The sequence below is a fragment of the Crocodylus siamensis genome, chromosome 2 (genome assembly GCF_052110815.1).
Source record: "Crocodylus siamensis isolate JL-2025a chromosome 2, ASM5211081v1, whole genome shotgun sequence".
NCBI classification, from domain to species: domain Eukaryota; kingdom Metazoa; phylum Chordata; order Crocodylia; family Crocodylidae; genus Crocodylus; species Crocodylus siamensis.
Genome location: NC_143396.1, coordinates 162,443,804 through 162,468,416, shown reverse-complemented (window position 1 = coordinate 162,468,416; position 24,613 = coordinate 162,443,804). Strand labels below are relative to the sequence as shown.

At 43.9% G+C, this 24,613-nt stretch overlaps 2 protein-coding genes across 6 annotated transcripts in view; one reads left to right on the top strand and one right to left on the bottom strand.

The window, feature by feature from the left end:
- RUFY3 (RUN and FYVE domain containing 3) overlaps positions 1-23,880 on the top strand; it is a 93,424-nt gene extending 69,544 nt beyond the window's left edge. For all 4 annotated transcript variants that reach the window (XM_090031976.1, XM_090031975.1, XM_090031977.1 and 1 more), the window contains 5 exons: positions 6,753-6,876; positions 9,111-9,181; positions 13,834-13,861; positions 17,421-17,495; positions 21,404-23,880. In XM_090031976.1, the coding sequence (XP_089888102.1) occupies positions 6,753-6,876; positions 9,111-9,181; positions 13,834-13,861; positions 17,421-17,495; positions 21,404-21,568 (463 nt within the window). In that variant the 3' untranslated portion in view covers positions 21,569-23,880. The remainder of the gene's footprint in view (positions 1-6,752; positions 6,877-9,110; positions 9,182-13,833; positions 13,862-17,420; positions 17,496-21,403) is intronic.
- The window catches only part of GRSF1 (G-rich RNA sequence binding factor 1), a 48,279-nt gene continuing 30,596 nt past the window's right edge, over positions 6,931-24,613 (bottom strand). The window contains exon 10 of one of the 2 annotated variants that reach the window (XM_090031985.1): positions 6,931-8,840. The gene's annotated coding sequence lies outside the window, so the exon portion shown is untranslated. The remainder of the gene's footprint in view (positions 8,841-24,613) is intronic. The other variant, XM_090031981.1, reaches the window with a different exon arrangement.

Sequence of the window (24,613 nt, the reverse complement as noted above, 5' to 3'; positions counted from 1 at the left end):
ACCTGAGCCAGCTTTGGTGATATCTGCTTGAGCTGCAGTCACTTCTTTTCGATTATACTGTGTACTTGACCAAAGTCTAGGATTTTTTTTGGGGGGGGGGGGGGTGTATTTTATTAAAAGGACTTTTGTATTCTAGAATACCAATTTCTGAAAAGAAAATGTATATTCATAATCAGGAGCTATTGTTTCATTATCTACAACAGTGGTACTCAATCAGGGTGCCACAGCACCTTGGGGTGCCCTGAGACACCCCTCAGGGGTGCTGTAATGGAGGCGCCACCACCACCATGGTGGCACCTCTATGGCAAGTGCATGTTCCTCCTGCATTATTATTCTCTGATAACCCTAACTCAAGGAAAGGACCCAACCTGTTCTATAGCTGTTCCTGGTCTGTCTATCTCCCCCCTACATGCTCTTCGTAGAAACAGAGGCAAGGAGGACAATGCCACCTGCTCCAAGCACACCCTGTTTCTGGGAGAATGTTGTGCAGAGTTGGACCAGGAATGGCAGCAGTACAGGCTGGCTCTCCTACCTGCTTGGAGTTAGCAGTGAACCCTAATGAGGCGGTGACTGTACAGCCCTTCCTAGTCTGGCTACACAGAAGTCACATGGGACAGTTTTACCTGGCTGGGGTGACTAGGCCACTCAGTTGAAAACCAGTGAGGTAAGTTGAGCATGACAGTGGCTTTCCAGCAGGGATGCTGCTATATTTAAAAATTTGGTGGAGAGGTGCCATGATCTAGATGGACTTCCTTTTCAGCAGCAAATGCCCTTAGGAGAAGGAGATAATAAACAACTTTGGCACCAATCTAATAAGTAAACACATGTTTTAAATTCACAAACACCTTTTCATTTTGTTGATAGCCTGCCACAGACTTGCAAGTCAAACAGAGCGAGAGCTTAGCTGTGAAGGGCTGGCATCTTCCTCCTACAGTGCCATCAGTTTACTAATGTCGGAGAAACACAAATTGTCTTACCTTGAACTTAGAAGAGCCTGTCTCATTTTGTACATATAACATATGCTGTGTCCCAGGGAAAGGCCACTTTAGCTAGCTGGATGGAGGTATTACCTGATACCTTATCCCTTGTACTGCTGCTTTCCTCTGTCTCCTGCATGTTTTTTTTAATAGATACCCCCCAAAAAACCCAGTTTTAAGGATCCTCTCAAGCACAGTAACACAATCAAAATGTTGATGCTTTGGGAGCTGACTACTGTTGTTAAAGAATACTCTTAAGATCCCATATATGCATATTAAGGACATGTATTCAATTCATGGAAGCACACCTTTTAGTGCCCACATCTGATTTCCACCCCCCACCACCACACACAAACACACATGCACACGTGGTATGGTAGACTGCACTGAAAAGGACAGAAATGCCAGGTTTTGTTTCTTCGCTACCAGTAATACCATCAGACACAAAGAGGGTTTAGGCCTTTTTTTCCACATGCAAGTTGCACTGAATTGCACTGATTTTTTTTTTTTAAGCCTGTTTAGTCAATAATGTCTGAGCAACCACATCAGGGTGTAGACAGCTTTATAAAATGGCATGCCTTCTATTGGTTTATCTTTTAAATTGATTCTGTGTTGACTTTAGGGTAAATTAAAGAGGCACTCAACCTGGTTTAATTATGTCCATGTAAGGGGTTTGCACAGATTTACCTAAATTGATTTCTGAGTCAATTAGTTAAGTTAAGGTAGTTAAGTTTTAGCCAATTTTAGTGCAACTTCTGTCTGTAACAGAGCCATAGGGGTAGTCTTTTTGGGGGTAAAGATTGTGAAGGGTTTCCATGTTGGTATATAATAAATTTTGGGGGATACATTTTAATGCAGTTTTGGGGTCAAGATTACTGTGACTTCTAGTATAGTAAATGTATGGGTGGACACAGATTCATACTAGCTACCTGCTAGTAAAAACCCATGTCCCTCATGGTGTGTAAGAATTCTTGAGAAGGCATTGGCTCTGATGGTGGAATGTGATTGTGATTCTGAAGGAGGGCAAGGTATGGATTTCTCTAATCTTCACCTTTTGGGCAAGAATTGTTCCCAACTGTCTGTGTGTGTGTGGGTTTGTTTTTGTTGCCTTTGTTGTTTTGATTTTTTTGTTTGTTTGTTTGTTTGTTTTGGCTGTTCTTTCAGTTTAATGTAATAGTGCACAAAATTATAGTATCTGTCACTTTCATTGGTGTACCCACCTGTCTTCTCTGAGAGCTGTCTTGTAATGGCCTGACCGTATGCTGGTCCGTATCTCTCTTCATTTGGTCTAGGTAGGGCGATATTGCAGATATTCCTATGCTTGGCCAAGACAGATTTGAATGAGAGAGAGCAGGTTGAAGTCATTCTAGATTAGACCAAGCAGATCAGGGTTGTTTGCTGTATGTTCAAGTTCCTGCTCCAGTGAAAGGCTTCTGTTGTGAGTCTGCAACTCTTTTTGATTACTTTTCACTTCTGGCTGCTTCTGATGGCATAAGCGAATCAGATATCCTCTTCCTTCCGTCCTTTGACTGGTGGTTACAATGTCTTCCTTTCAAATAAGAACTTCCTGAAGTACTTGTGTGTCTGTCACCTCTGGCTTTTAGATCACTGCAGCATATTCCATATGGGACTAACATAAGAGCCCTCTGCCACAGCTGGTATGCAGAGCAGTGCCCTTTGCTTCTGAGTTAGCTAGAGAGACTTATTACACCTCTGCACCATATACTATAATTACCTGAATCCAAGACATCTTCAAATTTTAAGACAACCCCCCCAGTAATTAGATTCTATACATGGAAAATTATAATTTTGTTAAATGCTATAATAAATTTTATAATTTTACATATAGAGTCTAATTAGTGGAAGGAAGGTCATCTTAAATTTTCCCTTCCCACTGCTGAGGGGGGCAAGGGGCCTGACCCTTGCCCCTTAGTCACCTCCCTCTTGTCCCCCTATGCCTGCCCCCCATGCCTGCTCCTCTACTTTATTCCTGCTGTTCCATGTCTTTGCCTCCCCCGCTACCCCTTGCCCTGTGCTTGCCACCCACTCCCTGGCTCTACCCCTTGCAGCCTGCCCCCACCATTCCGGTGCCTGACCCCTGGCACCTGTTCCCATATGTCTGCCTCTACCCCCTTCCACATTACCTTCTGCTGCAGCTCTGTTTAAAATCATAGAAAATTAGGGTTGGAAGGGACCTCAGGATGTCATCTAGTCCAACCCCCTGCTCAAAGCAAGACCATCCCCAACTAGATCATCCCAGCCAAGGTTTTGTCTAGCTGGGCCTTAAACTTCTCCAAGGATGGAGACTTGACCTCTCTGGTAACCTGTTCCAGTGTTTTACTACCCTCCTAGTGAGAAGTTTTTTTTCCTAATATCTAACCTAGACATCCCTTGCTGCAACTTGAGACTATTTTTCCTTGTTCTGTCATCTGCCACCACTGAGAACAATTTAGCTCCATCCTCTTTGGAACCAGTCATCAGGTAGTTGAAGGCTGCTATTAAATCCCCTCTCAGACTTCTCTAAACTAAATAAGCCCAATTCCCTCAGCCCTTTCTCAGAAGCTATGTGCCCCAGCCCCTTCACCATTTTCATAGCCCTTTGCAGGACTTTCTCCAACTTGTCCACATCCTTTCTGTAGTGATGGGCCCAAAACTAGACATAGTACTCCAGATGTGGTTTTGCCAGTGCTGGATAGAGGGGGATAATCACTTCCCTTGTTCTGTTGGCAACACTTCTACCAATGCAGCTCAGTATGCTGTTAGCCTTCTTGGCAACAAAGGCATGCTGCTGACTTATTCAGTTTATTGTCCACTATTACCCTAGGACCTTTTCTGCAAAGCTGTTGCTCAGCCCCCAGCCTGTACTGGTGCATAGGATTGTTCTGTCCTAAGTGCAGGACCTTGTACTTGTCGTTATTGAACCTCATAAGATTTCTTTTGGTCCAGTTCTCCAATTTGTCAAGGTCTCTCTGAATCCTAACCCTGCCCTCCAGTGTATCTGCTATTCCCCCCCAGCTTGATGTCATCTACAAACTTGCCATTTTCCTGGTGCACTCTACATACTGAACAAAACCAGCTCTAGGACCAACCTCTGGGGCACTCCACTTAATACTGGCTGCCAACTAGACACTGGGCCATTGACTAATATACTCTGATCTGATGATCCAGCCAGTTTTCTCTCTACCTTAGTCCATTCATCCAACCCGTACTTCCTTAGCTTGCTTGTGAGACTGTTGCGGGAGATTTGTATCAAAAGCCTTGCTAAAGTCAAGGTATACTGCATCTGCAGAGCCAGTCATCTCATTATAGAGGGCAATCAGGTTGGTCAGGCATGATTTGCCCTTGGTGAATCCATGCTGACTGTTCCTAATCACCTCTTCCAAGTGCTTAGAGGATCTGCTTCATGATTTTTCCAGGGACTGAGGTGAAGCTGACTGGTCTATAGTCTCCTGGATCCTCCTTTTTCCGTTTCTTAAATATGGGAATTATTTTTCCCTTTTCCAATCATCTGGGACCTCTCCTAATCACTGTGAGTTTTAAAAAATGATGGCCCATGGTTCTGTAATCACACTGGGCCAATTCCCTCACCACCCTCGGTTCTACTTCTTGTGAGCTTCCTTCTTATGATTCAGTTTACTGTAAAGTTCCCTGCTAAGCTAAGTGGGTCTTCTGCCATACTTGCTAGTCTTCCAGTGCATCGGGATGGTTTGTGCCTGCACTTTCAGTAAGGCTTCTTTAATGTAAAGCCAGCTTTCCTGGACTCCTCTGTCCCTCAGACTGGCTTCCCAGGAGATTCTGCCCGTGAGTTCCCTGTGTGAGTCAAAGTCTGCTTTCCTGAAGTTGTGGGTCCTTACTTTGCAGCTCTCCATCCTTCCTTTCCTCAGGATCCTGAATTCAGTCATCTCATGGTCACTGCTGCCCAAGTTGACATCTGCTACTACAATCACCATCAATTCTTCCCTGTTTATGAGCAGCAGGTCAAGAAGAGCATGACCCCTAGTTGGCCGCTCCAGCACTTGTGCCAGGAAGTTGTTCCCAATACTCTCCAAAAACTTCCTGGATAGCTTGCGCACTGCAGTATTGCCCTCCCAGCAGATGTCAGGGTGATTTTGAAGTCCTTCATGTGAACCAGGGCCTGTGATCAGGGAAACATCCGCCAGCTATTTGGAGAAAGTCTCATCCTCCTGGTCTGGTGGTCTATAGCAGACGTTCCCCGCCCCCCCAGTGACATCACCCTTATTGCTCACTCCTCTGATACTAACCCAGAGACTTTCAACAGACCTATCTCCATTTTTATACTGGATCTCTGAGCAATCAAACAGCTTGTTAACATGAAGTGCAGCTCTCTTCTTTGTCTCCCCTGCCTGTCCTTCCTGAACAGTTTATAACTATCCATACAGTGCTCCAGTTATATGAGCTATCCTACCAAGTGTCTGTTATTCCAGTCACATCATAGTTCCATGACTGTGCAAGGGCTTCCAATTTTTTTTTTTGCTCGTTTCCTAGGTTCAGTGCATTTGTGTACAGGCACCTGAGTTAACTAGCTGATTGCTCTGATTTCTCAGGAAGAATGAGCAGGACTCCCCTCTTGCTCACTCCTGCTTGTGCTTCCTCCAGGTCACCCACTTTCTCACCTCAGGGCTTTGGTCTCCATCCCCCAGCAAACCTAGCTCTCCTCACTAGGTTAGCAAGCCTGTGTGTCTGGTCTTCCAGGGCAGTCAGAAGTAGCATGACCCCAGCCTAGCCCAGCATGGGAGAAGTAGCAGCAGCCTCCGTCCTGGTTTGGTTGAGACCCAGGGACTGGAGCAGAAGGTACAGGGCAGAGGGGACAGCTTAGGGAACAGGGATAGGCTGGGGATGGGGGAGATGAGTCACAGGCATTGGGGGCAGGGTAAGTGGGGGGCAGGCTGCAGGTTCCCCTGCTCTTCTCCTTCCCTCCCTCAAATCTCCTGCACTCTTCTGGGCTATGTGCTCCTTTCTCCAGCAAACAAGCTATTGCAGTCTGAGGTAGGCAGCAGCTCAGCTCTGGCTTCAGCCCTAAACCCATGGCCAAAGCTGGAGTTAAGCTGCTGCCTGCTCTGGGAAGATACTCAAATTCAGTACAAGGCTTTTTTCTCCCCATGCTGACTCCAGGGGAAGTGGGGGGAGAGTCATGGATTCAAGTAAGTAGGGTATTATGCTAAATTTAATTGTGTTTATATAATATCTGCAAAACCATATCTAACTTCTGTTACCTGAGATCAAATCGCACCCCACTAGTGCCATAGCACTGAGACCAGTTGTAAGACCCTCTGGCTTAACAGTTCCTGGACTTGAACACCCAGGGATGTGCAGCAGGGCATTCTCACTGAAGAGGCCCTATATCCTAGAACTAGGTGGCTCTAACGGTAGGAAAGGATGTTATAGATAGTACTGAATGTGATAGGAAGAACATTAAAGGTGATTCTAGGAACTGGTTGAGGGTTTTGCTTTTGATTTCATATTCAGCTTTAATTTGTTTTTAAACCACTAATTATTATAGTACTAGCCATGTCTCTTAATCCTCAGGGAGCTATGGACAGGTGCATAATTCACAAAATTAAGTTAGACTGGACTATAGATCTAGCATGCAGATTCAGGTCCGATAAACCTGGAATAATTTATCATTCAGAAATGCAGTTCTTTTAGTGGGGATTAATGGTTTTAACATAAAAAGAGGGCAAACTAAGTCATTCTAATTGCTGTGTATTTGACCACTTTAAAACCAGATCCTAATTCTATCTTGTTACACTGTAGCAACCATCTTGAACTGGAATTGAAACGGGAAAGACACAGATGGTCACGTACCCATCACAGTATCCAAGAAAGCAAAAGTACTCTAGTCCAAGGCAAAGGCTGCCAGAAGACTGAAGTAAAAACGGTAGCATCACTTTTGGTGACTCTTGTTTGTTCATGTTTAAACATGATTTAATTTTCTGTTGTCGTGCCTTGTACTTCATGTGACTGTGTATGCATTCCCATCATGCCTCATTTACACAGCTGATGTGGGTAGAAGTTAAGATAGGAAAACCTTTTTTTGTATTTCATTCTCTCACACTACAAAATAAATGTGTTTTTTTTTTTTTCTTCAGTATGATCCTGAAAAATGTATTTTAAAAGCAATAATTTCAGCAATTAGTAAGAGAGCATATCCTTCCCTACCAGATAATTGACAGAATCTTGAAGGTGACTGTTCTTCAGCTTTATTAAAGAAGAACACACAGTAATATGCAAGGTACTCTGAGTGCTTTATCTGATTAAGTACAATGCACTTAAAAAACTGTTCATCATGATAACAGGAAATTCCAGTCCTGACATTATGAAGTAGCAGAACTTAGTGAATAGCTGCTGCTTTTTGGATGTATAAAAGAGCAAATTTTTAGAAGTGTTTTAAAAGCAATATTATTTAATAGTAAGCATTTTTTTAAAGAAAGTTACCTTTTAAGGTATGCATAGTGCAGCTTAAGCAGCTGCTTAAAACTTGTCAGCATCCAAATCTGTTGCAATTGCCCTCTTCAGCTAATATGCAAAATAGTTGCGTGTGCATGCATGCATGTGCGCACACACATACAGGATCTTTGCATATGACCAATATGTGTTGTATAGTATTGAAATTATTAGCAGATGACGCTACTTTGGAGAGCAAGGTCACAGGCGTTGCCTCAAGTCAGGTCTGCCCCACACCCCAAAAATGAATGTGCAAAACTACATGTTAGTCCCATTTAGCTTTACCAAACAAACCATAGATGTTTCTGTCTTTCTTGAATAAGTTTTGACCAGACTTTTAACACTTTGACCACTGTGTCCCAAACTTGACTGGTTTTTTTTCAGTCTTCTATCATATATTTTATGTTCCAGGTTAAATTAGCCAAATTGGTTCCAAATCATATTGATTGAGCAGAATTCAGTCATTCCAAAAATTGGATCAATTGAGCAGGCAAACTCAATCGTTCTGAACACGATGTATGTCACTACAACTGGTGAGCATCCTCCATCCCAGGCCTGTCACCCTGGGACTTCAGATACTCCCAAGTCCATTGGTAGGCATCCTACATGCAGGCCTAGGCCCAGAGGTCTTGGGGTTTGGATGCCCCCAGATACTACAGACAAGCATCCTCCATCCCAGACTCTTTCGTCCAGGACCTCAGGTACTTCTTGCACTCGATCTTAGTCCATGAGAGGTCAAGATGTGATCAATAGATTAGTTACTTTAATTATTCCTCAATATAAAGTCATTGCTTTGAATATTGATAGATCCTTCTTGTCAACATCACAGTGAAGCATTCATTGACTGGTTCACAATGACACAATTAATTTAAGCACAAGCATTCTGTAATGTAAGGCACTGAATAACAACAGTACTTGGTCACTTTATTAGGAGAGGGAGGTTTGATGTCCTTTTCTTTTCTTCATGGAGTTGTCCATCTCTGCTTGTAGAATGGACAGGGTCAGAAGATCAGGCATATGCATCTTCAGCACAACACTAATCTGTTACATCTCATATCTATGGCAGGTTCACATTTAGGCTCTGTTCAAATTTTGCTTGACATTCCTTACCGTCCCCATAGGCATGGGTTCTGCTACCAGGACTCTTGAAACTCTCTCCATCACTGGTTTAGATAACAGTTTATTGTCGTAGTCATAACGCAGTGTTATGTGGCTGGGGATATGCTTTTATTTAATTAATACATTTTAAATAAGTCTGTACAGTAATGTTTGCACTTCCAGTTTTGCTGTGCCAATCTAGGTGGTGGTGTAGGTTTCTCCTCTCCAGCAGGTGGAGACGGTAATGAATTCTATTCAGTTTCAGCTCAGTTGGGATATCTTTCAGTTGTGTTCTGGTCCCTGCAGAAAGCAGGGAAGGAGATGGTTAATGTCCTTAGACTGATGGTCGCGTGCTACTTTAGTCCATAATATCAAAGGATGGGATTATCAAAAGTAGCTGAAGAGTCCAAATTCCAAGGAAAGTCAAATGAGACTTGCACTTCCCAAAAGTTGTTTAAACACTTTTGAAAATCCTCACCAAATAGCCCAGACAGTGTGCAAACGTAAAATCTATGGTGGAGCTGGTAAAATTTTGGATTTGACCTGTAAATATGTTCTCCTTTTTGGCAGGAGGGGAAACATAAAGCCCAGGAAGAAAATGGCAGACTGGTAAAAGATGAAAATGAAGTTTTACCAAACCAGTATGTATTGAAAAGTATCTCCTTTCCTAACTTGTTTTCTGGTTCTTCCTTCATTTTCCTTAGTAATCCAAGAAGCAGTCTTGTCTGCTTTCTGCTAGAGGCATTAGAGATCAGGACAATAAAAACTGGGGAACTTCTCTCTCTTTCTACCACCCCTATGAAGCTTTTGTAAGGAGTCCTGTCTGCAAGCAGACAAGGGTGCAGCCCACCACTACACAATGCCTTTTTAATTGCATTACCTCAGTCAGGGTATTTCCCCTGCCACCATCATGGTCATGTTATTTCCCCAGCCACTTAATTTAAATAAAATAAATAAATTCCATATTCCAAGCCAAATTAGCCAAACCAAATTCCAAATCCATGAGTCAGTCCAGAACCATAAGTGGCCCTACTACTGGCAAACATCCCACCCCCACCTGGGGCTTCAGATGTTTCCAGAACATTTGGTGAACATCCTACTTGCAGACCCAAGCCCAGAGGCTTGAGGGTTGGATGCCCCAGAGTTTCGCTTGCCCTTAGCCGTAAGGCCCCAGGAACAAGCTAGGGAGGAGTCCCCCCTTTCCATAAAGTGGGCATAAAGCTGAGATCTTCCCACTTCAGCAGCTAAGTGAGAAGTTTACGATACATAACATTGGCAGGTACTATCCCCGTGCCAGGATAGCAGTCTTCCTCAGGTGCAACTAGGAAAACTGCCTCAATGGTCATAATGTTTCCTTTGCCAGGCAAGCATAGAATCATAGGATCATCAGGTCCAGCCCACTGCATGAGCAGGAAAGACATCTGGAGTCAGGTGACCCCAGCTAGGTGACCGTCCAGTCTTCTCTTGAAGACCTCTAGGGTAGATGATTGCACCACCTCTGGGGGGAGCTTGTTCCATAGTCTGGACACCCTAGTTGTGAAGAAGTTTTTCCTAATGTTCAACCTGAAACTATCTTCCAGGAGTTTGTGGCCATTATTTTTAGTTTTTCCCCAGGGCACGCTGGTGAACAGTTGTTCACTGAGTCCCTGAAGTAGGCCTCTGATATAATGGTAAGCCGCAATCAGGTCCCCTCTCAGTCTTTTTTTCTTTTAGGCTGAAGAATCCAAGATCCCTCAGGCTCTCCTTGTATGGCTTGCCATGCAAGTCCCTGATCATACAGGTAGCCCTTCTCTGGACCCTCTTGAGTTTTAGCAAGTCCTTGTTAAAGTGCAGCGCCCAGAACTGGATACAATACTCCAGCTGCAGCTGCACCAATGTAGAGTAAAATGGGAAAATCACTTCTTTAGTTTTACTGGAGATGCATTGGTTGATGCATGCCAGAGTATTATTGGCCCTGGTGGCTACAGTGTTGTACTGCTGGCTCATATTCATGCTGGGATCTGTTGTTACCCCCAGATCCTTTTCATTCGTAGTAATGGTCAGGTTAGCGATGCCCAGCCTGTAGGTGTGCTGGGGGTTCTTCCTTCCCAGATGCAGCACTTTGCATTTCTCTACGTTGAACCTCATCTGGTTCCGTTCTGCCTCTGCATAGGACATTAAAAAAAAATCTGCACTAATTTATCCTTCTGGTAGCACTATTTATGGTGTCTAGAACAATTGAGTTCTGCCTGCTCAATTGATATGATTTTTGGAACAATTGAGTTCTGCTCAGTCAATATGGTTTGGAACTGATTTGGCTAATTTGATCAGGAACACCAGAAATTATAACAAAAATGTGGTAGTTTTCCATCAACATGTCTGCCCAGGATGGGCATTGATCTGTGCCCCAGGCTGAGATCACTTTTGAATGACGTGGTATAGTAGAGGGTGCAGACCTGTCCAATGTGCTTATGAGAGTCTACTATAGCCTCCCAGTGGGAGGATCTCGGGTACACATCTACTTTATGGAAATTGGGGGATCTCTCCCTGCCTTGCTCTTCTGGCCTATTGGTTATGGTATCTTATATGTATTTAATATAAGTCCATAAAGATGCATGCTAAATAAAGATGACAGCCTTTTTATTTGTCTTTTATACAAAGCAGTTACGCTCATTTTGTTAAATTGATTTCTAAATTAATTTTACTTTATTCAGTTCAACTCCTGTGTGTTGGCAAGACCCTAGAACAGTGGTAGAACCTTTGTAGACTCGAGGCACCCCTTGGAAAATGTCAGCTCTTTGTTTTCTTTTTCTTTTTTTACCACAAGAAAAACAATAGAGCAATTTTTCTTTTTGCAAAGACTTTGGAAAGACCACAGGTTAGAATATTGTTAACACTATGGATTCTCCTGTCTGAAATCTCTTAGGTGTGTCCAGACAAGTGTGCAAGTGCAGTTTGCAGCACCTCAAAGCTGTTTAAGGTGCTGCAAACCACACATGGTGCATGTGCACCTGTTTGCCACACTGCTAATTTGCAACGTGGTGTCAGAATTTGACACCGGAAGATCCCAGTGTCAAAAAAAACCCCCAAATGACACTTAAAAAAAGCAGGAATCACGTTTGCATACCTAACAGTGCTCATGTTATGTGGCATCCTATGACACCTTAAAAGGACTTTAAAGCCACCCCAAAGTGCCATTGGGTCCTGGTTGAGATTCACTACCTTAGAATTACAGCTGTTGAACAGCTACCCATAGTATGCTAAATCCATGCACTTCGCTTTTAAAGTGTCATGGTAGAGTGCTGAGCTTTCTTCAGTTAAATAGCAACCTGGAATACATGGAAGGAGTTCACTTTAAGGTGCAGAGTGAGGATTGTTTACACTTTGGGAATATGAGAGAGGTCTTGAGGCCAGGGGAAGAACTTGGTTTCCTTTTTTTACATTAGTTTTGGATCTTTAAATTGAAGTCTACCTCATACAAGAGGGTCGCAAGGCTACATGCTTGTTTCCCCACCCCAACCCACCCCTTCAGAGGGCAGGGTTCCACTCAAGGTTTTCCAGTTTGGCAGTTTGCTTATCTAACAAAGATGGGCAGCCATCTTTGTGTCTGCTGTATCTCCACAGCTCTAAAGCAAGAAATAGTTTCTACAATCTTACCTCATTTTCTTCGCTTTCACCTTCTAGAGCAGGAGCGGGCAATTATTTTGGGTGGAGGGCCACTTACTAAGTTTTGGCAAGCTGTCGCAGGCCACATGGGCCCTGCCCCTTGACTAAAGTCTTCCCCCTAATGCCCTGACCTTTGCCACCAGAAGTTCCTCCCCTTGTCCCTGGAATTACTCCTTTCAGCAAGGGGTTGTGGCATCTCTGAACCGGAAAAATACCATATTATATTCTAAAACACAGACATCTACAGCAGTGGTTATGAATCGGGGGTACGTGAAGCCTCATCAGGGATACATGAGATATTTCATACATTGTCTAACACAGATCAAAGGGCCTAAAAAAATAATTTCCCATTGAAAGGGGGTATGTGAAGTCTCACTCTGAGACCAAGGGGTATGTTGACTGAAAAAGGTTCAGAACCGCTGATCTACAGTATTCATTAATTTGATTTAAAAAAATATTTTTTTCCCAGTTTACATGTGTTTGTGTAGTGTACATAGAGGTGACTGCACAATAGCTTAAAATGAAGTCTTACTCCTGTATGTTGTGGGGGCTGGGTATAGGTTTGTGGGGGGGTTGTGGGTGCGTGGGTATGTGGGGTGAGAGCGCATACGTGTGTGGATATGTAGGGTGTGGGTGGGTATGGGGTTTGTGGAGGGCTCGGTGCCTAGGGTGTGTGAGGGGATGTGGGGAAGTCTGCCTGTATGGCAGTGCAAGGAGGTATGGGTACATGTGTATGGTGGGCTGTGCGTGTGGGACTCAGCCTATGTACACACGTACACACACGTGCGTGCAGTCCCTTGCTCCCCGGACTGGTGATGCAGCCAGTACCCATGTGGTGCTGGAGCAGGGTGGGGGCAGAGTGTGCAATGACTGGGGGTGGGGCAGGGCTGGGCTGTTCAGTCCTGCTGAGGCTCCCCCTGGGTCCAACTTCCCCCAGCTCTTGTCAGCTCTGACAGGCTGCCAGGGCAGATAAATATTAATTTTCTAAATTTTGTAAATGCTCTGTGGACCAGATAGAATGGTCTGGCAGGGCAGATGTGGCCTGTGGGCCAAATTTTGTCCGCCCCTGTTCTAGAGCAAGAGCTATATTCTTCTTGTGAGCTGCCCTTAGAAAGCTGCATAGCTTTTCTTTCAGTTTAGGAATGTGTCATAGTCTGGCTTTGCAAAAGTGAACACTCCCCCACCCCTCCCAAAAAAAAGTAAAACAGCCTTGGAAACATGATCACAAGATACTTCCAGAGATTTCAAGTAGGACTTCAGTGTTAAAAGCATTCTGACCTGTTATGGTCTTTTTGCGTTCTTTGCAACGTAACAAATGCTCTATTTCTTTAGTCAAAAAATACATGTAACCCCAGAGTTGGCATTTTCCAACGGGTACCTTGAGCCTATAAAAAGGCTGAGAACCACTGCCCTAATATGTATATTTTTGCAGTGTTTTATTTGGTGTATGAATGTCTAGTCTATATTTTGCAAGCCTATAAATCCCAAGAAACAAAAATAAAAATTTAGCATGTGAAAATCCAAACAAGGATGAGGAATTACTTAATGGGTTTGGATCTGATATCTGATGGACAAAATAATTCTGATAAGATGTGGATAAAATGATAACACTAAATTACCATGTTCTTTTTTTTGAAATTATTTGTAGCATAGAATCTGACGTACAAGAAGAGCAGGTAAGTAGTTTTTCTCTTTGCCTAATCTTCTATTTTCACCACACCTTTCTTGGCGCAAAAACCTTTATGATCTTCACTCAGGAGTAATCTAAGAGTTTGCAGTTAAAACAGGCTCACCCTAGTGGAGAGGCTGCTTACTTTAGCAAAATAATTCTTTCAGCTGTCAGCCAGAGGACTTCTCTTACAGTACAACTACATCCTAACAAAGATGTTGCCAGATTAGCTACATCAGTCAGGGGTCTGATCTGTTATTTTAAGGAGTAGACCAAGCCCTGTTGTCCAAATTAAATCTTTCTTCTACCCTGTAGAGATGGGTTCAGAAAAGAAACTACACAAACGCATTTGGATATTCTGTGTAGTCTGTCCGCACAAATAATTTCAGTCAGTCGGGTCTTGCCCTGTTTTAATTGTAAGCATCTTTTATTTTGTTTGCTTCCTTAATTTCAAAGCAGAAAACATGTCCAGTTGTGTTCTTCCTGACTTATCTGCCATCCCCAAAACTAAAGAGTCTGTGACTGAGTCTCAAGGGACAGTATTGGATGAGTGCTGGCAATAAGACCAACTCACTCTGACATGTGGCACTTGCTCTGCAGGGCTAATGCTTATGAATGTTATTTTTGTTGGTAAATTTAAATATGATTTGGTAATTCACACAAAGCAGAAATTGCAAGATGATGCCATTCCTGTAGTCACTTTCTAAGCATAAAGTCATTAGAACTAATGCAGCGGTACAGTGTTGCTTCATATACTATCTCAGTATTGTACTGGTGATCTAAAAATGTGAAATGAATGCCACAGGAGCCCAGGTGAAATAAGTGTCAGTTGTGGGGATCGGTGTTACAGGCATATGGATAAATGTCAAGGAAGAGAACAGGAGTATTAGGAGAACATCAGAGCTACTTATTGAATGAAGTTGGCATGACATTTGGTGTTCTTAACCAAATCCTCCCAGGCTGCACAGCTGGGAACATTTAACTTTAAACAATCCCCATAGCTCTGGGGAGAAAGGGATGTAGGAGGGTGCAATGGCTGAACTGAAAGGTTTACAGTCCTCTATGTGCCATAGAGACCAACTGAAGCACTGACTTGGACATTTATGGACAGTCTGGAGGTGTGGCAGGGCCACAGTCAGTGGATCCAAAGATCCTGTACAGGGTTGAAGCAGGTCTTACTGGTACTGCATTGGGGTTTTCTATTGGGTAACCAAATTTAAAGAATGGGTTTTTTTTAATGCTTCATACTTGTTTTTCTTAGGGAGCCTGTTGCTTCTGTCTGTGCAGGCACTTCATGACCTACCTTTGGGTTAGTGGGGTGGGTTCAGTGTCCCACATCAGGATTCTGGTTCTCTGTAAGAGCAACTTGCAAATGAAGACAGTGTTGGTTATACTCGGTGATTTTGTTTTGTGTCTGTTGCTGGACAGGCTGTAAATATTGCCCATCTGTGATGGGCTGGCTTCAGGGATGATGCTTAAGGGCAACCAGCACGGTTTCATTAGGGGCAGGTCTTGTCAGACCAACCTGATTGCCTTTTATGATCAGGTCCCAAAGGCAATGGATGCAGGTGTTGCCGTGGACGTAGTCTTTCTGGACTTCAGCACGGCCTTTGACACCGTCTCCCACCCCATCCTCATTAAAAAACAAGGCGACTGCGGCATTGATGCCTACACAGTCAGATGGATTGCAGATTGGCTGAAGGGTCGTACTCAGAGGGTGGTGGTGGACGGGTCATATTCGACCTGGCGGGAAGTGGGCAGCGGAGTCCCCCAGGGCTTGGTCCTGGGGCCTGCGCTGTTCAATTTCTTCATCAGCGATTTGGACGATGGGGTGAAATGCAACCTGTTTAAATTCGATGATGATACCAAAATTTGGGGTGAAGTGAGCACGCTAGTAGGGAGGGAAAGACTGCAACAAGACCTGGATAGGTTCTAGGAGTGGGCTGACATAAACAGGATGCGTTTCAATACTGACAAGTGCAGGGTGCTGCACTTGGGCAGTAGAAACCAACAGCATACTTTTATAGACTGGAAAACTCCCTTCTTGAGAGCACGGAGGCAGAAAGGGATCTTGGAGTCATTATTGATACCGAGTATAACCAGCACTGTCTTCATTTGCAAGTTGCTCTTACAGAGAACCAGAATCCTGATGTGGGACACTGAACCCACCCCACTAACCCAAAGGTAGGTCATGAAGTGCCTGCACAGACAGAAGCAACAGGCTCCCTAAGAAAAACAAGTATGAAGCATTAAAAAAAACCCATTCTTTAAATTTGGTTACCCAATAGAAAACCCCAATGCAGTACCAGTAAGACCTGCTTCAACCCTGTACAGGATCTTTGGATCCACTGACTGTGGCCCTGCCACACCTCCAGACTGTCCATAAATGTCCAAGTCAGTGCTTCAGTTGGTCTCTATGGCACACAGAGGACTGTAAACCTTTCAGTTCAGCCATTGCACCCTCCTACATCCCTTTCTCCCCAGAGCTATGGGGATTGTTTAAAGTTAAATGTTCCCAGCTGTGCAGCCTGGGAGGATTTGGTTAAGAACACCAAATGTCATGCCAACTTCATTCAATAAGTAGCTCTGATGTTCTCCTAATACTCCTGTTCTCTTCCTCGACATTTATCCATATGCCTGTAACACCGATCCCCACAACTGACACTTATTTCACCTGGGCTCCTGTGGCATTCATTTCACATTTTCAGATCACCAGTACAAGTGACTCCAAGATGAACATGGGCTGACAGGTGCATCTCAGGTAGAGCCAGGGAGGTGATCCTCCCCGTCTATGCGAAGCTGGTCAGGCCACAGCTGGAGTACTGCATCCAGTTCTGTGTGCCCCACTTCAGAAGGGATGTGGACAACATTGAGAGGGTCCAGAGGAGGGCCACCCGCGTGATCCGGGGACAACAGGGCAGACCCTACAATGAAGGACTGCAGGACCTGAACCTGTTCAGCCTTCACAAGAGAAGGCTGAGGGGGGACCTGGCTGAGGGGGGACCTGGTGACTGTCTATAAACTCGCTAGGGGGGACCAGAAGGGTTTAGGGGAGACACTGTTTCCCCTAGCGCCTCATGGCATGACAAGGAACAATGGACATAAGTTATTACAGTAGATTTAGATTAGACATCCGCAAGAACTACTTCACAGTTAGGGTGGCTAGGATCTGGAACCAACTTCCAAGGGAAGTGGTGCTGGCTCCTACACTGGGGGTCTTTAACACGAGGCTGGATGCCTACCTGGCTGGACTCATTTGAGCCCAGTCTTTTTCTCCCGCCCAGGCAGGGGGTCGGGCTTGAAGATCTACAAGGTCTCTTCCGACCCGACTTCTGTGATTCTATAAACCAGCAGCGCACCTTGTGTTTTTTTCTGAAAGGTTTGATGGAAGGTCCTGTTTACACGGTTGCTCACAACAACTCTTCAGGCAAGGAGCTTGTTTCTTAAGCAAGCTGCCTAGGAAATGGAGGAGCCCTTTGAGGGTGGAGGGTCCCAGTTGCTAGCAGGAATGTTGAAGTGGAGAAAACAGGGTGAGCAATACCAACTAATTGTTTCTAATGATGTAGGATCAGCTGTCTGGACCAGGAAACTTGCAGATATGTCAACTGTGCCAAGAGGAAGGCAGCCTAACCAAAAGAAAGGTATCTTATAATGGGGGAAATGAGGGGGGCTTGTGTGCCTGCTTCAGACAGCCTAATGGCATATTTGTTCCCTGCCTCTAATGATGTGGGGACCAGAAAATAAAAGAGCTCCTAGGATTCCTCAAAGAGTTGCTTTCTCTTTGCTGACTCCCCTCCCCCCACTTTCCCCAACAGCACAGTCAGTCTTATCCTTTGCTTGATTTTCCTGGTTTCTGCTAGAAAATCAGTCAAAATTTGAGACCGTGAATGTCAGCTTTCTGTTGCTTTATTTTTCCCACTGCTTTCTTTTGCTCCCTCCTTCTTCTGCCTCCTTTTTTGTCTTGGTTCCTCTCTTTGCCCTTGCTCTTTCTACCTGGTCATTTCTTCCCCCACTGTTTCTTTCTTCACATTTCTTCCCCTCCTCCCTCCTGTCCCAGCACTTTCCCAAAATTATGGAAATGATGCCAAATGAGCCTGACCTCAGCTAGAGGAAACAGTGTGCCAGTTAGATTAGCGTGCTTTTCTCAAGGCTGCCATGCCATGTGTCTTATGTAGAGCTAGTGAACTATCCCCAAATGCCCTGTAATATGGAGAACCTGTACTCAAGGGAGATGGAGAAAGATCCTACTGTCCCCCACCCTGCTGTAGTGAAGAAGACATGTCAACAACACTGGGAGATGTACCTAGTCCCTCCTGTAGTTGGCATCTTTTCCTGAGGACAGCAAAAATTTGTTGTTGGTTAGAGGGGACCTTGCATTGAACTGCTGTTTTCATAAAGGTGGTGTAAACTGTGCTCTCATCATGAGTACTTAAGACTAAATTTGAAAGGTTTCCCCCCCCCCCAATCTCCAAGACCTGAACGGAGGGTTCTGTCCATCCCCTGTAATCCCAGCAATATTGTTCTGCAGGAGACTGAGCAAGGAGTTGCCTCCTTGTCTGTGTGGTGTTGGTCAGGGCAGGACAGTGCACTAAAGCAGCCATCAGTTTTCAGCAGTTTGGTTCAGGACAGGTCCTTTTAATAATTGAATACAGATTTTTTTTTTTTTTCCAATTTGCCTTTGGGAAACATTCAAGTTAAGGTGTGCTAATACCACCACTCTGTAACTTCCCAAGTGTATGCAAATGCTTGTTTTTCTGGGTTATATACACTCCTGTTGAGCAGCTATTGTTCAGGTGTGTCAAATATATAGCCCAGGGACCAGATTTGGCCCCCCATGGAGTTGCTGTATCTAGTCCACTGGGCTATCAGCAGGCCACCAGAAATTGGGGGCCTGGCCAGAGGGAGTGGCTTGCTGCAAAATCGGGAGCTTTTAGGCAGTGGTGGACATGTTGATCATCTTCAGGAAGGCAAGCAAGGATTTATACAGCTCCGGTTGTTCTCTGGCTGCTTTGCCCATTGCTGCTGCAGCTCCAGCTCCTTGGCTGCCATGGACATGTGATGGTGTGACAGCTCAAGGATGGGGCATGGAGTAAGAGCTGGAGCTATGTTACTTGCCCTGTGCCAGAGCCAGAGCTGCTACCAGCATTGGCCCATGCCCCATGTCAGAGCTGGAGCTGCTGCTACTGCATGCCCCAGGCTGGATCAAGCCCACAAGGAGCCCTACTGTTCACATCCAGCCAAGGGTACAAGGTGGGCTTGACATTCCTCCTCTAAGTTTGTTTATACATCTAATGTACAAATGTCTATTTGTCAGGGCTGTGCAAAGCCTTGGTCCCTGATTCGTAGAGATTCAGCCTGATTTGGTGGCCAAATCTCCAAATCCAAACTGAAGTTTGCCAGTGACACCAAACTCTGGGGTAAAGGATCCACACCTAAGGACAGGAGGGTGATCCAGGCAAATCTTGACAGGCTCATGAAATAGGCGGACAAGAACCTGATGGTGTTCAACACCAAAAATGCGAGGTTCTCCACCTTGGGAGGAAAAACCTGCAGCATGCTTATAGGCTCAGCAGTGCTACGCTGGTTGGCACTACAGATGAAAGGGACTTGGGGTCATGGTTGACCACAAGATGAACATGAGCCTTCAGTGTGATGCTGCGGCTAGTAAAGCAAGCAGAATGCTGGCTTGCATCCGTAGATGCTTTTCAAGCAAATCCCGGGACATCATTCTCCCCTTGTACTCGGCCTTGGTGAGGCCGCAGCTGGAGTACTGCGTCCAGTTTTGGGCTCCACAATTCAAAAAGGATGTGGAGAAGCTTGAGAGAGTCCAGAAGAGAGCCACGCGCATGATCAGAGGTCAGGAAAACGGACCTTATGATGACAGGCTGAAAGTAATGGAGCTATTCAGCCTGGAAAAGCGCAGGCTTGGGTGATCTAGTAGCCACCTATAAGTTTATCAGGGGTGTTCACCAGGATCTGGGGAAACATCTGTTCAGCAGAGCACCCCAAGGGATGACAAGATCGAACGGTCACAAACTCCATTGCGACTGATTCAGGCTGGACAGAATGAAGAACTTCTTCACTGTCTGAGCGCCCAAAGTTTGGAACAGACTGCTGCCTGAGGCGGTTCAAGCACCCACTTTGAACGCCTTCAAGACATTTGAATGTTTATCTTGCTGGGATCCTATGATCCCTGCTGACTTCCTGCCCCTGGGCCAGGGGGCTGGACTCAATGATCCTCTGGGGTCCCTTCCAGCCCAAATGTCTATGAAATCAGGAGACCCTTTAATCTCTCCGAATCGGATTGGAACCCTTCAAATCGATTTGGAAAGATTCAGACAAAGACGGCTTTAAATGTTTTTTTCCTACATGCCTCTAGGTAGCAGGCGGCTTGTGAGTGCTGCAATGCTGGGGCACATGGAGCGTCCCACAGAAGCACGGGGGGTTTCCCAGTGTGCTCAACAGCAGACCCAGAAGTGTACCAGAAGCACTTTTGGGTCTGCTGGGCAGCGTACTGGGGGGCCCCCCTTCCCCCCAGCTCAGTGACTGGTGCCTCCTGTGTTGGGCATGGGGACACCTGGGGTCCCTCCATGGCCAATCGCCGAGCCAAGGAGATGCGGAGGGGTTCCCCTGGATGCTCTGCGGCAGACCTGGAAGTAAACAGGAAGTAGTTCCGGTCCACTTCCAGGTTCACCACCGAGCACATGGAGGACCCCCCACAAGCACACTCCTGTGGGACGCTCCATGTGCCCCACCATTACAGCGTTCACAAGCTGAGCCTGCTACCTTAAGGTATGTAGAAAAACCTTTTAAAGCTGTGTTTTTCTCCAAATCAGCATCCAATCTTCGGATTCAGATTCAGCCGTACTGAATCTGGGACAGTGATCTGAATCAATTAATTGAATCACTGTCCCTGATTTGAGCCAGATCCAAATCGAATAGGGCCTGCTTCGCACACCCCTAACGTTTTTTGTATGTCAAAAGATTTCAGGGTTTTGCATGTAGCTGCAGGTTTTTATTAGCTTGTATTTACTAACATTTGAATGTTCAAGAATTAGTATTTTAAATTATTTTACTAGAAGTCTTGCCTTACTTATCTGACAGACTTGCAAAACAATCTCCAGTTCAAAGTGAGCAAAACAGTATGAGAATGAAAGAGAACAAGCTGCTTTTGTACGCAGTTCAGGATGCTCGCGCTGGCAGTTATGAAAAGCCTTGGTTTGACTTTTTTTTTTTTTAAGCATCTTTTGTTTGTTTGTTTGTTTGTTTTTAGTCTGGAAACTAGGAAAGATGCCAAAGAACCCCTCTCATCCTTGGGAAAGGAATTACCCTTTTGTTGCTGACAAGTTGGGGGTTCACAATGGCTGGTATCTGCCTGAGAGGAATATGGAACCTTCTGTCCCAACCTACATATATATAGAGAGAGAGACTGTGTTGGCCATGTGCACAGTAGGGAGGCACCAATGGATGCTCCACACGGTCTTTGTGCCTAGGTGGCTGTCATCTCACTAACAGAAGGGGTTTTTCTCCCTCCTTTATTCTTTTTCAGAATGTTTGCAAGAACTGTGGTGGGATCTTCTGTGAGGCCTGTTCAGCAAATGAACTGCCCCTTCCATCTAGCATCAACCCTGAGCGTGTGTGCAACCCATGTCACAAGATGTTGATACAACAATATTCAACAAGCCCATCTGAGGATGCAGGACATGGACAGTGATGCACAAATAGAGCATGTTAGAGCCATAACTGTTGTAACTTTTGCTCAGCTCTGGAGCTGTAATAGGAGTTTTTCGAGAAGAATCATTTTCTGTGCTTGTGTGGTCAGAAAAAGGAAGTACTTTTATCATACTTACAGTCTTTCTCAGAACTGTAAACATTTAAATAACTGGTCTGAGCCCTCCTTATGGAAAGTATGCTAGTTTTCAGGATGAGCTTGTGGCGGGGGTTGAGAGCCATTTGGAGTCTCATGTCAGAGTAGCTTTAACTTATGTAACAAAGTAATTGCCAGAAGAAGTAAAAATGCAAGTCTTCAAATCAATAAGGGTCACTTCCTCAAGGAAGGCAGAATGAAACATAACTGAACATACAATGGTGATTTTGCTTGAAATACCTGTTCCTTTTTCCCTTCTGCCATTAGCAGTTCTGCTAAACTGATACTTCAGCCAGGCAAAAAATGCACTACAGAAGTGGGAATTAAAAATGTATTTTGGCCCAGTCATTTCTTGAGTTAAATCCCCCAGTGGCCACTTATGTTGGGCTGTGTGGAGTAACTTCAAAAGTTCCAAGAGGAAAGTTCTCAAGGGATCTTTCTTTTGTCATCTTTTGGAGGCCTGTATATGATATGAGAATTGAATGGCAACCTTTTTTGTCCAGCACAGAATGTTTAAGTCTTCACAGAAAAATGTTCCACTTGTATTTTAAATACAGGGTTTAAAAGAAAATAACTGAACTTTCTAGTGGAGGCTGTCACTGTGATGTAGACTAAAAGCACAAGATTTTGGAAGTTGTGACCATACTAGAGATGGTAAATCTGTGTTCTGTCTTGATCGGATAATTAGAGTAACTTGATTTCTAAATATGCAAGTGCATAATACTACTCCATTATTTAAACCAAATGTTTAGGGCCAGGACTATGCATTCTGTCCCACCATACAGCAGTTAACTTTTAAACTGTTTTTTGGTTAATAATTATATCTGATTACTGAAGCAATAATAACCTGTTTTACTAAGAGGCTGTCAGAGTAAAGCCTGACCACAAGGTGGTGGTTACTAGCTGGTAGCTCAGAAATGCTAATTTGAAACTCATGTTCAGTACATTTTACAGCTCCTGCTGCATCAGAATATCAGGTAAGATGTAGAAGCCTTTAAAGTGACTATTCCAAAAAGGGGCAGCTGCCTTCTAAAATCTACAGCCATCTGTGGGAATATAGTCAGACTGTCATAGTTTTTATCTGATGTACTTTTTACTGGAAGCTTAAGTTAAGCATTTGAGACTGCAGAATGTACTGTAACCTGTAAAGACTGATATATGTATATTTATATATGTGGGTGTTTGCATTTTTGTACAAAACTGTATTTTTAGGAAAATGTTTTTTTCCTTAAAGGGGATTATTTAGAAATTATATTGGTTAGAATTTAAACTTAAAAACAGCACAATGTGTAGATCAGAGTTCAGCATACTTGCTTGGAGTGGTGATGCTATTTCTCAGTATGTACTCTGCTTTGACTCCACAGGATGAATAAAAGGAGTTAGATGGGCTTTTTTGAAAGGAGCTCTAACCACAGGTATTTGGGTATGGAACAGATCAGAAGATGAACTTGACATGGTTTCCCTTATTCTGATACTTTACCCATTAGGGATAGTAGTTATCCCCATTAGATTAGTAGTTAGAATAGATGCATTTCCCTGCAGTTGACCACATTCACTTAGAATGGGATACAAGTTGTGAAAGACTCCAAATCCAAAGCTATTTTACCTCCTAGGATCAAAGTGGGGAAAATGCAGCTTTCAGATTTTAACCTCTTTCCCAGGCAGATAGTTCTTGTACTTCGTCATCCATGTGGAGTCGGGTAAATGGAAACGATGCTAAACTAATGAATCTTTATCCTGAAGATAAGATTGCTTCTGGGTGGGTAAATTAATCAATGATGCACTGTACCGGGTTCCAGGACTGAAACCTGATATTTGAATTAAGTTAATTTTGCTTTTCTGGCAGGGTCACTTGGAAAATAAATTGAAATGTAAACAATGCTAACAGCCTTTGGGTATTAAACTGGAAACACCATCATTCTTAATGCTGACATGTCCACATTTCCCTTGTAATTAGCTCTAAGATGGTAGTAGATTGATTATGCCTCCTTTACAGTCACAAAAAAGAAAATATGCTGCTATACTTATTACATTTTATGTTGCAACTAATGTCTTAATACTAAAAGCAGGATCAGATCATTTTATTAAATAAGCAAATTATTTATGCAAAATCTTTTATTGGTTTTTTTTTTTTTTTTTTTTTTTAAAGGAGCTTATTTCAGCCTACAGCTATTACCAGTTGTTTACATATTTTGTTTGAAGCTTAAATTCTTGCAAGGAAAACATTAAAAAGGTAGATTACAATGTAAATTTGTTATGGCAGTAGCAGTTGCCTCTTCTGTGACTTCTGGTATTTGACTTGATTGTCTCCACTTTAAATACTGACTATTTTAATTTATGATGCTATACAAGGTAAATTATCCAAGCATGTTTGTTCAGGTCTGGCTTGAAAGTGTAGCTTTTGGGTTCATTCCTTGAAACCTGAGTGAGAGAGGAGGTTTTCTGGCACAAAATAAACTGTTTAAAAGCATCTTTCTACCACCTGTGTTTATTTCTGTTCTGCACTTGTTCCTACTTTGAACAAAAAAGCAAGCTAACTTTTATCATTAACAGAAGACTTGTACATGACTGAGTATTCTGTTCATCAGTTCAGCTCCTTGTCTATGTAGTGTCACCACCAGCTTATCCTCAAGGCTGTTAGTATAGTTAGTCTGAAGTTGGGCAGAAGGTAGGGGAGGGGCAGCACCTTCGAGATAAACTGGTTCAGAGAGATGCAGACAATAACCTACTTAGCATCTGACTAAACATATAGCTAAGTAGGTTATGATCTGCAAAAGTTTGTGTCTAAACCAAGGTAGTCTGTAAGGTGCCACCCTCCCTTATTTTCTGCCTGCTTGTATGTTTGTGTATGGCTGACTTCACAGCCCCCCATGATATTTTAACAATTTCAGC